At 41.9% G+C, this 12,782-nt stretch overlaps 1 protein-coding gene across 2 annotated transcripts in view; it reads right to left on the bottom strand.

Annotated features, from left to right (window-relative positions):
* The window catches only part of MAP3K21 (mitogen-activated protein kinase kinase kinase 21), a 62,783-nt gene that overhangs the window by 20,559 nt on the left and 29,442 nt on the right, over positions 1–12,782 (bottom strand). For both annotated transcript variants that reach the window (XM_023517680.1, XM_023517679.1), the window contains exon 5: positions 6,982–7,222. In XM_023517680.1, coding sequence (XP_023373448.1) covers positions 6,982–7,222 — 241 coding nt within the window. The remainder of the gene's footprint in view (positions 1–6,981; positions 7,223–12,782) is intronic.

Raw genomic sequence — 12,782 nt, 5'->3', positions numbered from 1 at the left:
GAGGACGGGAGGACTGGGTGGATCAGGAGGACAGGAGGACTGGGTGGATCAGGAGGACGGGAGGACTGGCTGGATCAGGAGGACGGGAGGACTGGGTGGATCAGGAGGACGGGAGGACTGGCTGGATCAGGAGGACAGGAGGACTGGGTGGATCAGGAGGACAGGAGGACTGGGTGGATCAGGAGCGGGGGAGCGGGCGGTAAAGGAAACAGCTATGCAACCCCCTGCTCAGAAGTTGGTATTTTAGATTGGAGTGGTTTATAGAAGGCCCTGCTGGCCACAAAGAAAGAAATTCTCTGTCCACTTCTGCAGCAGGAAGAACCCTCTGATCTGCAGCAGAAGGCAGAAGCCAGGCCAAGAACAAAGCCACAGGATTTGAATGACAAAGTTTTTGGAATAAATCATGGGACAAGAGATTCTAAGCACAGGTCAGGGAGCCAGCACGGAGCTCGTGCAAAGCCCCAGGTGAGTAAAAGATGCACCACTGGGTACTAACAGTACTGAAGAATCACGGAGCTTCTGAAAACGCATATGGACATTCACTTGTTGTATAGTGAAAGGCACTCTATGTTTTAAACCTAAAAAATAGTCCCAGCTACTTGGGAAGCTGAGGTAAGAGAACCACTTGAGCCCAAGAGTTTGAGGTTGCTGTGAGCTGTGACACCACAGCACTCTACTGAGGGTGACATAGGGAGACTCTGTCTCCAAAATAAACAAATAACATTTCTTATTTTCAACATTCTGTCCCTATGAAGTGGGGAAAGATTGAGTCTGTCCCAGTTAAACATTCAGAAAAACTACCAGTGAACTGTTGAAGCGCATGTGTCCAGCGCTCATTTTCCCTGTATACAGAAGGGGCCAAAAAAACATGAATACATATATTAAGAAAAGAAAAAACTGTATTAAAGTCACAACACTCAGTTTATCCTAATAATGGCTGTTCTCTTGTACACTGTGTTTTATATCTCTTGTAATTGCAGAAGCCAAACATGACTCAGTATTACGACTGTGCATACATGTTTCCGGCGCACTCTGGTATTTGCTGGAGAATAACAGCTCTCAAGATACCTGCTCATGGCTCGGCGCCTGTGGCTCAAGCGGCTAAGGCGCCAGCCACATATAGCTAAAGTGGCGGGTTCGAATCCCCAGCCCAGCCTGCCAAACAACAACAACAGCTGCAACCAAAAAATAGCCGGGCATTGTGGCGGGTGCCTGTGGTTCCAGCTACTTGGGAGGCTGAGGCAGGAGACTCGCTTGAGCCCAGGAGTTGGAGGTTGCTGTGAGCATGATGCCAAGGCACTCTACCCAGGGGGATAGCTTGAGGCTCCGTCTCAAAAAAAAAAAAAAAAGATACCTGCTCATGGCGATGACAGGGTGGTCACAGGCTTCTGAGTAAAACAGACCCCAGCATTTTGGTTGGTAATGTTGATATTTCCTAACAAAGTTAAGGTAGCCCCAGGGGTGACAATCACTTGCAGGTGAAAAGGAATATTATTTCTGAAGAATCGTGGTAAGGACTTGCTCCCTCCCCACCATGTGCCCTTGCACACCCTTGAGTGGCTGGTCTCCTAGGCTTTGGCACTTCTCAAGTCACTGCAGGTAGAACACCACTGCTTCGGAGACATTCCAACCTTTGGAGGCTTTACAACCTCTTAGCCTTGATTTCACAGGTCCTAAAAACACAACTTTGGTTCTAAATAAACATAGGACAGAGGGAGGGATATCAAGCTAGAAAGAACCACCATGACCACGCTTTTTTCCTTCTACAAATTTCAAGAAATATACTCAGTGTTCACAAAAGACACTGTCCTAAATTGTTGCTGCCTCACTTTCTAAGCATTAATCTTCCTCATCTGGTAACCAACTATGAAGGAATTCCAGCCAGAATAAAATATGAGTTTTCTAGCATAAATAAATGGCCATGAGATTAAAAATAATCTGTGGTGGGCAGCGCCTGTGGCTCAAAGGAGTAGGGCGCTGGCCACATATACTGGAGGTGGCGGGTTCAAACCCAGCCTGGGCCAAAAACTGCAAATATTGAAGGTCAGTTTACAGGAGCTTCAAACACGCTTCTAAAAATACTCTAAGCTAGTTATACATAAGGGAAAGTCCTGCGAAAGGGGTTTAAGAAATTTGATAAGGCAACTCCATGAGAAGGACATATCACAATTCAATCTATCACTCATCAGATAAATAGCGTAACATTAAATGTTTGCCTCTTTTATTTTTAGTTGGCATGTAACGAATGCACATATTTGCAGGATACAAAATGATATTTTGATATTTGTATACAATGTAGAATGATCAAATAAGGGCAATTACTGTGGGACCAGCATATCTGTCACTACAAGCATTTATCATTTCTTCGTGATATGAACATTCAAAACTCTCTCTTCTGGCTTTTTTGAAAATGCACAATGAATTCTAGTTAACTATATTCAGTCCACAGGACCCAGAACATAAGAACTCATTTCTTCTACCTAGCTGTGATTTCATATCCATCAACCAAAAAGACCCTCCCTATGGCCACTTTCCAGAGTAAGATTTACAAGTCTATTCTCTACTATTGTAGGCTTACAATATTTTTTTAGCCCGCCTCTGTGAGTGAGAATGTGTATTTATCTTTCTGGGCCTGACTTATTTCACATAACAAAACATCCTCCAGGTTCATCGCGTTGTTGTATAAGGCAGGACCTCATTCTTCCTTAGGTCTGAATAGTATTTCGTCTGAATAGTATTTCATGTACCTTTTCTTTATTCATATGTTTATGGACACTTAGATCGATTCCATTTCTTGGCTATTCTGAGTATTGCTGAAAGAAACACAGGGGTGCAGGTATCTCTTTGATATACTGATTTCCTTTCCCTTGAATAAATAACCAGTGGGGGGCCAGCTGGACCCCATGGTGGTTCCATTTCCTTCTTTTTTTTTTTTTTTTGAGACTTCAATAATGGCTTTGCTAATTTACATTACTACCAATAGCATGTAAGAGTTCCCTTTCCTCAGCATCTGTTATTGTTATTATTACCATGATTATCATTATTTTGGTCTTTTTGATAGTAGCCTTTCTAACGAGGGCGAGAAGATATCTCATTGTGGTTTTGATTTGCATTTCCTTGCCCAGATGACTGGTGATGCGGAGCATTTTTTCATGTTTGTTGGCCACTGGTATGTCTTCTTTTAATCAGATTATTTTTCTTCTTCTTTTTTTTTTCTGCTGTTGAGTTGTTCAAGTTCCTTGTATACTGTACATATTAGCACATTGTCAGATGAATAGTAATTGAATACCAAATATTTTCTCCTATCTACAGGTTGTCTCTCCCCTGTGTTGATTGTTTCCTTGGCTATGCAAAGGTTTTTGCATCTTCCCATCTGTCTACTTTTTGTTTTGTTGCCTATGCTTTTAAAGTCTTAGCCACGAAATCTTTGCCTCAACCAGTGATTTTCAACAGTGTGCCACAGTGCACTGGTGTGCTGTGAGACGATCTTAGGTGTGCCAGGAAAATTTTTAAGGATTAGCTAAATTATTCTCGAAAGACATTCAAAGCACAGTAAGTATATTCTTTTCTTTTTTTTTAATCAACATAATTTAAGTGTGTCACAGGGGTTTAACTATAGGTTCAAGTGTGCCGAGAGATTTAAAAAAGGTTGGAGACCAAAATCCTGAAGTGTTTCCCCTATCAAATAGTGCTAACATTTGATAACTCAAAAAATTTTCTGGCTCGGCACCTGTGGCTCAAGTGGTTAAGGCACCAGCCACGTACACCCAAGGTGGCGGGTTCAAATCCAGCCCAGCCCGCCAAACAACAATGATGGCTGCAACCAAAAAATAGCCGGGCGTTGTGACAGGTGCTTGTGGTCCCAGCTACTCGGGAGGCTGAGGCCGGAGACTCGCTTGAACCCAAGAGCTGGAGGTTGCTGTGAGCTGTGATGCCATAGCACTCTACCCAGGGGGACAGCTTGAGGCTCTGTCTCAAAAAAAAAATTTTTTTTTCTAGTAGATGATAATACTGAATGCAACTAACTCCCTTGAATTCAACATACAAACACTTGCTTTCTTATCTATACTAAGCAAAATTCCTGAAGAGAAAAAGAATTTTAGAGCTGTTATTTCCCTTTTTGGATGTCTGTCCTGTTCTGAGAAATTTACTTTTTTTTGAGACAGAGCCTCAAACTGTCCCCCTGGGTAGAGTGCTGTGGCATTACAGCTCACAGCAACCTCCAACTCCTGGGCTCAAGCGAGTCTCCTGCCTCCGCCTCCCAAGTAGCTGGGACCACAGGCGCCCGCCACAACGCCCGGCTATTTTTTGGTTGCAGCCGTCATTGTTGTTTGGTGGGTCCGGGCTGGGGATTCGAACCCGCCACCTTAGGTGTACGTGGCTGGCACCTTAGCCAGTTGAGCTATAGGCGCTGAGCCAGAAATTTACTTTTTAAAATTTACTTTTTAAGTAAATATGCATACATAGGTGTGTGTGCCTGTTTACAGTTGAGAAATGAGAAATAGAGATTCTGTATTGGCCCAGGGTTAGGAAACCACCCCTACCACCATCTTGTGGGCATGAGAGGTAACTGCCATGCTAAAGTATAGAAGCTGGATTAATCCTTCATGATGGATTAGATTGATTGCAGTGGATTTTTTTGCTTATGTTTTAACCAGAATCTTTTATAAAGTGCCACAAAGTAAATAAATGTGTGTCCAAAATGTCTCCTCTATTCTCAACAATAAAAAAGCCGAATATCATAGTATATTCTGGAAATTTTAAATGTCTGGGAAAAATAAATCAGTCTGCTTTGAATAAATAAATTCAAGAGTTAGCTGAGGAATATTTGAAAAGAATAGCAAGAGTGAAAGTTTGACCTCAGGAATCCTAAAATATTTCATTGCTTTACCATTGAAGAGTATAGCATCGGTGTAATGATTTAAGTTTTTCCTTCTAAGTTTATTTCCCTTTCTATCAGATTCCTACTCCTTCCCATCCCCCCTAAAGTGTCCCAAGGGAAACAATAAATATTAAATTACAATAACAAATTCAAAACACAGAAAGAAGAAAGATGATATAGTTGAGAACTGAAGAACTTAGTGATTCTCTGAATTTTTCTACCATCAATTTTGCTGGAAAGCAGAAAGCACATCATAGATAAAATAGCCTATTTTTATTTTTTGCAATTTTAACAATTTTTTAATTAAATCTTTCATACATGGATCATAAATACATTTATGCCATTATAGGATTCAATGTGTTGATTATTTGTACAAATTGGAGTGCTTACATCCTACTAAGCAACATAGCCTTCACTACTTTTACCCAATTACAGGATTAAGACATTTGTGTTCTACACCTGATAGATCCAACTTGTACTTGCAATATGCTCCATAGGTGTGGTTCCCTACCAACCCTCCCTCTATCAACCCAAAGAGCCTATCTTTAAAATGATGACTGACACTCAGCATAGTTTAGTCGGTGGTCCTCTACGCAACACTCCTGGCTAAGAGCAAACATCAGAAGAGAACTTGGAAAGGTACCTCCTTCCTACCCAGAGAGGCTGAAAGTAAAATGTGTAAGGACCTGTTCTCACTTCGTCACACCAAACGACAGTAATGCATTTAATGTGTCCTGGACGCTCATGACCACCTCATAGCAGCGATTTTCTGAACCACTGAGGCATCTGCAATAACCTAACTGTCACAGTGTGCAACCAGCCTGCCAGTATTTTACAAGAATTTTACAAGACAATCTGTATATATTTGATAGATAACAAAACTGTTGTTATTGCTATTTAAATCAGACTTCCATGCCATTAACACACATATTAGGAAAATGCTAGCATCTATAAAGAGCACTCTAATCTACAATATATATACTATGTATGTGTGTGTGTATACGTATGTTTTTTTAACACATATTCCATGGAAATGGAGTCTGCTCTTGTCAACATCTTACCCTGGTAGTAGAAAGAATTAGATGGGAAGGATATTTGGTTTTTCCTTAAATCAAGTATAATAATAACATTAAAGAATGTAATTCAGTGAATTAATATATGTTTGCAATTTTCTGTTCTTTTGGTTTCTCCTAACGCATTACTAAAAGGATTTAGGAATCGTTTTATGTTACTGTTACAATGTTTTAAAAATATTTTTCAAAACTCCCCTAGATAACACCAGTTTATTTTTGTGCCTCAAGGACTTTAAACTCTTAGATGAAACTGAGAATATGGTAAAGCACTTGACCTATTTGGTGAAGGTACTCACCACAATATCAGGGTCGCAAATACTAGGATACCAGAGTTAGCTCATAGATCCTTGTGAAAGCAATAAACTTAAATGATAAAATACCAATAGCTTTTTGCTCTGGACTTTCACAATAAAATGTTATGATGGTTACATACAATCAGCTGCAAAGCAGTTCTGCTTTGGTGGTGGCTCACACCTGTAATCCCAGCTTTCTGGGAGGCCTAGGTCAGTGGATTGCTTGAGCTCAGGAGCTTAAGACCACCCTGAGCAATAATGAGACCCCCCCATATCTACTAAAAATAGAAAAACTAGCTTGGTGTTGGTGGTGGGCACCTATAGTCCTAGCCACTGTGGGGGCTGAGGCAAGAGGATCGCTGGAGCCCGAATTTGAGGTTGCTGTGAGCTATGATGCCAGGGCACTCCACCCAGGGCCACAAAGTGAGACTCTGTCTCAAAAAAAGAAAAGGGTTCTTCAATTCCAAAAGGAATGAATCAACTACTAACATGAAAGTATCCTGAGAGTTAAACTCTCACAGTGCAGTGAACGGCAGTGCACTCTGTGAAAACTCACTTGGTCATCACATTAGGACCATGAATTGAAGCCCCCACGGAACATACTTACTCAGCCATCGTTGTACAGTCTTACTTCCCCCAGTTACTTACTTTCCCAGTTCTGATGAAATAAAGAAGCTGATTAAAAGAATGGCACAGAAAAATCTTCTGAAATACCTAAAGACACAATCTATACCTGAAGGTAAGCTGATACGATGTCCGTCTTTGAGCTTTAAACGGCTTCTCTTAAACTTGCCCTTCCTCTTCTTCACCTTGGGCTTCTCCTGGTTCAACTGGAATATCAGAATGTTCAGCTCCCGCTCCAGGACGTCGATCTCCCGCTCAGCCAGCTGCTGCTCGCGCCGCTTCAGCAGCTCCTCCTGGGACTTCTGCTGCAGCGCCGCTCGGGTCAGCTCCTCTTCCCGGGACCGCAGCTCCTGTGCCAGGGTGCACACCCGAGAGTCACTGAGCAGGGAAATGGTAGCTACACGTCCATTTGTTTATGAAATACAACACTGACCATTTCTATATGTGGCGGTCAACTCACAGACATTCCATTGTATTCATTACAAAATTTTACCAAGAGGTGGCCAACATGTACCAAATATTTTATAAATAATGGTACATTTGGCTCGGCGCCTGTGGCTCAAGCGGCTAAGGCGCCAGCCACATACACCTAAGGTGGCGGGTTCGAATCCCCAGTCCGGTCCGCCAAACAACAATGATGGCTGCAACCAAAAAATAGCTGGGCAGTGTAGCAGGTGCCTGTAGTCCCAGCTACTTGGGAGGCTGAGGCAGGAGACTCGCTTGAGCCCAGGAGTTGGAGGTTCCTGTGAGCTGTGATGCCACAGCACTCTACCCAGGGGGACAGCTTGAGGCTCTGTCTCAAAAAAAAATAATGGTACATTTAACCACAGTTTCCCATTTTCCCCTGTGTATGGTGACTTGGGAGAACCCGTTCACTGCAAAAGATTGCAGTTCAGTCTTCTTTAATGAGACATGTCCTTAGGGTCTGCTCACAGAATGACATCTTGGTGGCAAGATGAAGTGACAGATGAACAGAGCTAATGTGTTACGGATCCACTGAAGGCTGGTTGGAAATGAAAATAAGACACTTCCAAACTCATAAGCCAAAGGGAGATACACTCAGTATATTAAGAACTTTTCAAGATTCCCCGTGTATGAAAGTATCACTTTATAACAGATCTCATGAGGCAGCTAATATCAGTTTCTCTGTCGTGATGCTTACTGATAAAAGTTTAACTTCTTTTTGGTTTGGGGTTTTAAATTATTGAACTTCTGAGAAATAGAAAAGTTACCAATTTAAAATACTTTCACTCCTATTAGGAAAAAAAATTATTCAACAGTAAATTCAACAGTAAAACTGAGAACTCTACAAAGTTGTAAAACCTTATCCCTGTTTTTATTTCATTTCTACAAGTGTTCTATTCTTTTTTTTTTTTTGCAGTTTTTGGCCGGGGCTGGGTTTGAACCTGGCACCTCTGGCATAGGGGGCCAGCACCCTACTCCCTTGAGCCACAGGCACCGCCCAAGTGGTCTATTCTTTATCAGAGACACAAATGTTCCTTCTACTGCTGAACTACTTTCTATTCAAAATTACCCTGTCATGGCTCAGCACCTGTGGCTCAAGAGGCTAAGGTGCCAGCCACATACACCTGAGCTGGTGGGTTCGAATCCAGCCTGGGCCCACCAAACAACAACGACGCCTGCAACCAAAATAAAATAGCCGGGCCTTGTGGTGGGTCCCTGTAGTCCTAGCTACTTGGGAAGCAGAGGCAGGAGAATCATTTGAGCCCAGGAGTTGGAGGTTGCTGTGAGCTGTGACACCAAGGCACTCTACACAGGGTGACAGGTTGAGGCTCTGTCTCAAAAAAAAAAAATTACCCTGCTATGAGATGGAGCTCTCACATATAAATCAAGGCATTTGCAAGTTTTTTAATGCTGCTCCAAACAACTTGTTCGTAGAACACTCTAATCATTAGTAATGCTACAATCTTTGTTAGAAACTGTCGATGCCTTGTCAAGTAGAGCTTTGGGCCTTGAGTTGTGAGAAGTATTGGGCAAAAATTTTCTATGTTATGTAAGCAGAACACACATTAAATAAAGAAATAGTGTAAGATAAAGGCTTCTGGAAGAAGCTAGAGCCAAGTCATGGGACTAGAATGCCAATTCAAATCTCCTAACCCCTAGATTTTTTTACAGATGCACTCAAAAAGTAATTAGAGCCTATGTATCAGCACAGTTACCACCAAGGCAAATAAACATCTTCCCACAAATTAATAGGAGAATATCAAGAAGGGGCTGGGTGTGGCTTGGTGCTCGTTGTTTGTTGCTCAGTGGTTAGGGCGCCAGCCACATATACCAGGGCTGGCTGGTTCAAACCCAGCCCAGGCCGGCTAAAACAACAATGACAACTACAACAACAACAACAACAAAAATAGCCGGGTGTTGTGGTGGGCACTTGTAGTCTCAGTTACTTGGGAGGCTGAGGCAAGAGAATAGCTTAAGCCCAAGACTTGGAGGTTGCTGTGAGCTGTGATGCCACAGCACTCTACCCAGGGCAACACAGTGAGACTCTGTCTCAAAAAAAAAAAAAAAAAAAAAGAGACTAGGCGATTCTAACAATAAAGAAATTTATCTACTCAGATCAAACTAATTCTGAATTTATGGTAATTCTACCAAAGTGGACTGAAATTTAGTTTCAAAACTTTCTTTAAATTTATTTTTTCTGAACAAATTGCATTGGCAAAACTACATGAGAAATGATTTACTTTGGACCAACTGATATTCAAATTACTTCGGCTAATGTGAATCAGTTGACTTTTACAGAGCAGATTGATCATTTCTTCATTACACTGTAATACTGCGTATTACTTGAAAAAAAGAAAAGAGAAAGTATTACATGTTAAAAACTCTGTACTCCATTTTTTAACTAGTACCTTTTGTCCTAACTGGACATTTTACTGTGGTTTATTTGGGGACAAAGGATAATTTCCAGTCAACTTCTAATTTCTAATTCATCACTTTTCATCTGTGGTTAAGGTCTTCTTTTCAGGGGTGGTGATATTAATCCAACTAGCTATTGTCAAATGAGATGGCATGAGAATGAGATAAGAACGTTCAATTAGGCTGTGGGTTACTACTACAGTAACTGAAAAAAATCAAAAAAGTTTTAATTCCAGGTCCCAACCTATTAATAAAATGCCCTTGCAACAACTTTATAAATTAAAAAAAAAAAAAACTTGTCTAAGACTTTATAAGGGAAAAAACTAAGATCAAAGAAAAAGCAGAAAAAGTAACTTTCCTTCTGAATAAATCTCAAAACATTCAAAAGTAAATTTTAAAAAAGGTCTGGGTAACTTAGAAGAACCCTTTTGAATACTTTGAAATTATGAAGCACACAGAAAGGATTCTTTTGGCTGATGACATTGCTAGCAGTAATATTTATTTAATCGCTTGGCACAAGTCACTCTGGTAATGGCCAATCCAGATTCCTGTTAATCATTAACCATGACATGCCTTCCCAGAGTGGCCAAAGACAGGTGCAGGCACACAGCACACAAAGACAGACACCCAGAGATAAGAAGCCAGGAATTTAGGGAGGACCTGGTATCTATGGAGGCTGCCCTTTACTGAGTAACACGGACCACAGCCAAGTTACCGACCATTAATTCCAAGTCTGACGTCTCCTCCTTTAAGCAATCAGTGAACAAGAAAGGGAGATACAGCACGGACACTGTGCTTTCTCCTCCATCAAAAAAGATGTAATTAGAAACCCGTAAGAAAAAAAAAAAAGTACCATATTTTCTTTAATTGTAAATCAAATGGCTCACAAAATACCAGAAATGCTGAACCACGAGGAGTAACACGCAGCAGAAGAGCTGAAACAAACCAAAGAAACTGCTGTAACCTCAACACTGAGAAGACTCACGTCCACTTTTTTTTTTTTTTTTTTTTTTTTTTGCAGTTTTCGGCCGGGGCTGGGTTTGAACCCGCCACCTTTGGTATATGGGGCCAGTGTCCTACTCCTTCAAGCCGTAGGCGCTGCCCCTCATATCCACTCTCGATGCATGCTTTTATTTTTACGCCACATGTAATAAGAACTCGCTGGAAAGGCCTACACCCTCTGGTTTCAGAAATCATTATTGATTAAAAATAAATAAAACAGGCTAAAATAATAGTGATCGTTAATTACATCACTTCCAAAGTTTACATTCTGTAATTCAATGCTTTGTTTTTTTCTCAAAGTCTTCTCCTGCTCTTCAAAATCTTTTTCTTTCTTTTATTTTTTTATTTTTTTTATTTTTTGTAGAGACAGAGTCTCACTTTATCACCCTCAGTAGAGTACTGTGGTGTCACACAGCTCACAGCAACCTCCAACTCCTGGGCTTAAGTGATTCTCTTGCCCCTCAGTCTCAGCCCCTGAGTAGCTGGGACTACAGGTACCCACCACAATGTCCAGCTATTTTTTGGTTGCAGTTTGGCTGGGGCCAGGTTTGAACCTGCCACCCTTGGTATATGGGGCCGGCGACCTTCTCACTGAGCCACAGGCGCCGCCCTCAAAATCTTTTTCATGTTTGTAATTAAATGTCTAAGTTTAGAGTTCCTGGAAACATTTTGGAGACATATAAAAATTTAAAAAAAAATCAGAGTCCCTATCATTTTAAGTCAACAAAACGTATTAAAGCTGCCAAGAAACCCAGCAAAGATAATCATTGATAGTCATTGATAGTAACCCTTCATAGAACTACAGGACTGCAAGCATAATCCAGCCAGGGATTTTTCCAGCATTAATTCTTGGAGCCTGGTTTCCCCTACCCCTGCATCAGGGAATGGCGGGAGGTCTGAGCCAGCCCAGCGTCTGCCAAAGTCACCACTTTGTTTCTTCCGGGGCTTCCACTGACTGAGCACTTACTAAGTGTGAGGCCTGGCTCTGAGCGCTCTGCACACATGGCTCCAGCCTCACACCACCCCAAGGCAGATGGCTATACACGTGGCCATTCTGATGATGAAGTAAGTATATCACATAGTGAAACCTGAGGCCACATGGCCAGCAAGGCAGAGTCCCAAGGCCAAGCAGGCTGTCTGGCTCTGGTTTTAAGCACTATACTACACTGCTATAGATTTTGGCATTCGGAAAATACTTCATATAAGGAAAAGTGGGTTACAAGTGGGATCTATCACACTGTTCAGAATCCCATACAGACTTTCCACTTGAGTTCCTCCAGGGAAGGAGGGTGACAGCTGATGAAGTAGTGCATTTCATCACCAGACGGCTCACAGGGCCAGAAGAGACCAGATTTCAAACCCTGGAGCATTCACCCAGAGAGGCTGCTTCCAAAGTTACCCCTTCCCTTCCCCAGCTACCTGAAAGTCCTCTTGGGACTCAAGAACAGCCCTGGCCCTCCCCGTGTGCTTTCTGCTCTTCCCAGGCTGAGCTCAGATTTGCATGATCCCTGCCTTCACCTCCACCCTCCCTGAAAGGCCTGTCAAAACATACTCCACATTGTATAAAATACCAACACACTGTACCCCACAAATGCATAAATGTATTCATGATCTGTGTGTATATGACTTAATAGAAGGAAAAACAACCATGTCGCTCATAGTCAGACCCATCTCTGTGGGCGTGACGGGCACAGGGAGAAATGGGAGACACGGGAGTGGAGTTTCTTACTCACGAACTCTATGTACTTACTAGTGGTGCCATGGTATTTGGTTACATTTACCTATTTTATGTATGTGTATATGTATATACATGTATATGTGTATGTGTATGTATATACATATGTGATATATATTCATATACACACACACACACATATATATATGTAGTTTCTTTTAAGATACGGTCTTGCAGCTCAGGGCCTATGGCTCAAGTGGCTAAGGCGCCAGCCACATACACCTAAGGTGGCGGGTTTGAATCCAGCCCGGGCCGCCAAACAGTCATGACGGCTGCAACCAAAAAATAGCCGG

This window comes from Otolemur garnettii, unplaced genomic scaffold, assembly GCF_000181295.1.
Source record: "Otolemur garnettii isolate 467f Iridium unplaced genomic scaffold, OtoGar3 scaffold00116, whole genome shotgun sequence".
In the NCBI taxonomy this organism is placed as follows: domain Eukaryota; kingdom Metazoa; phylum Chordata; class Mammalia; order Primates; family Galagidae; genus Otolemur; species Otolemur garnettii.
This window is presented reverse-complemented; position numbering and strand designations above follow the sequence as displayed.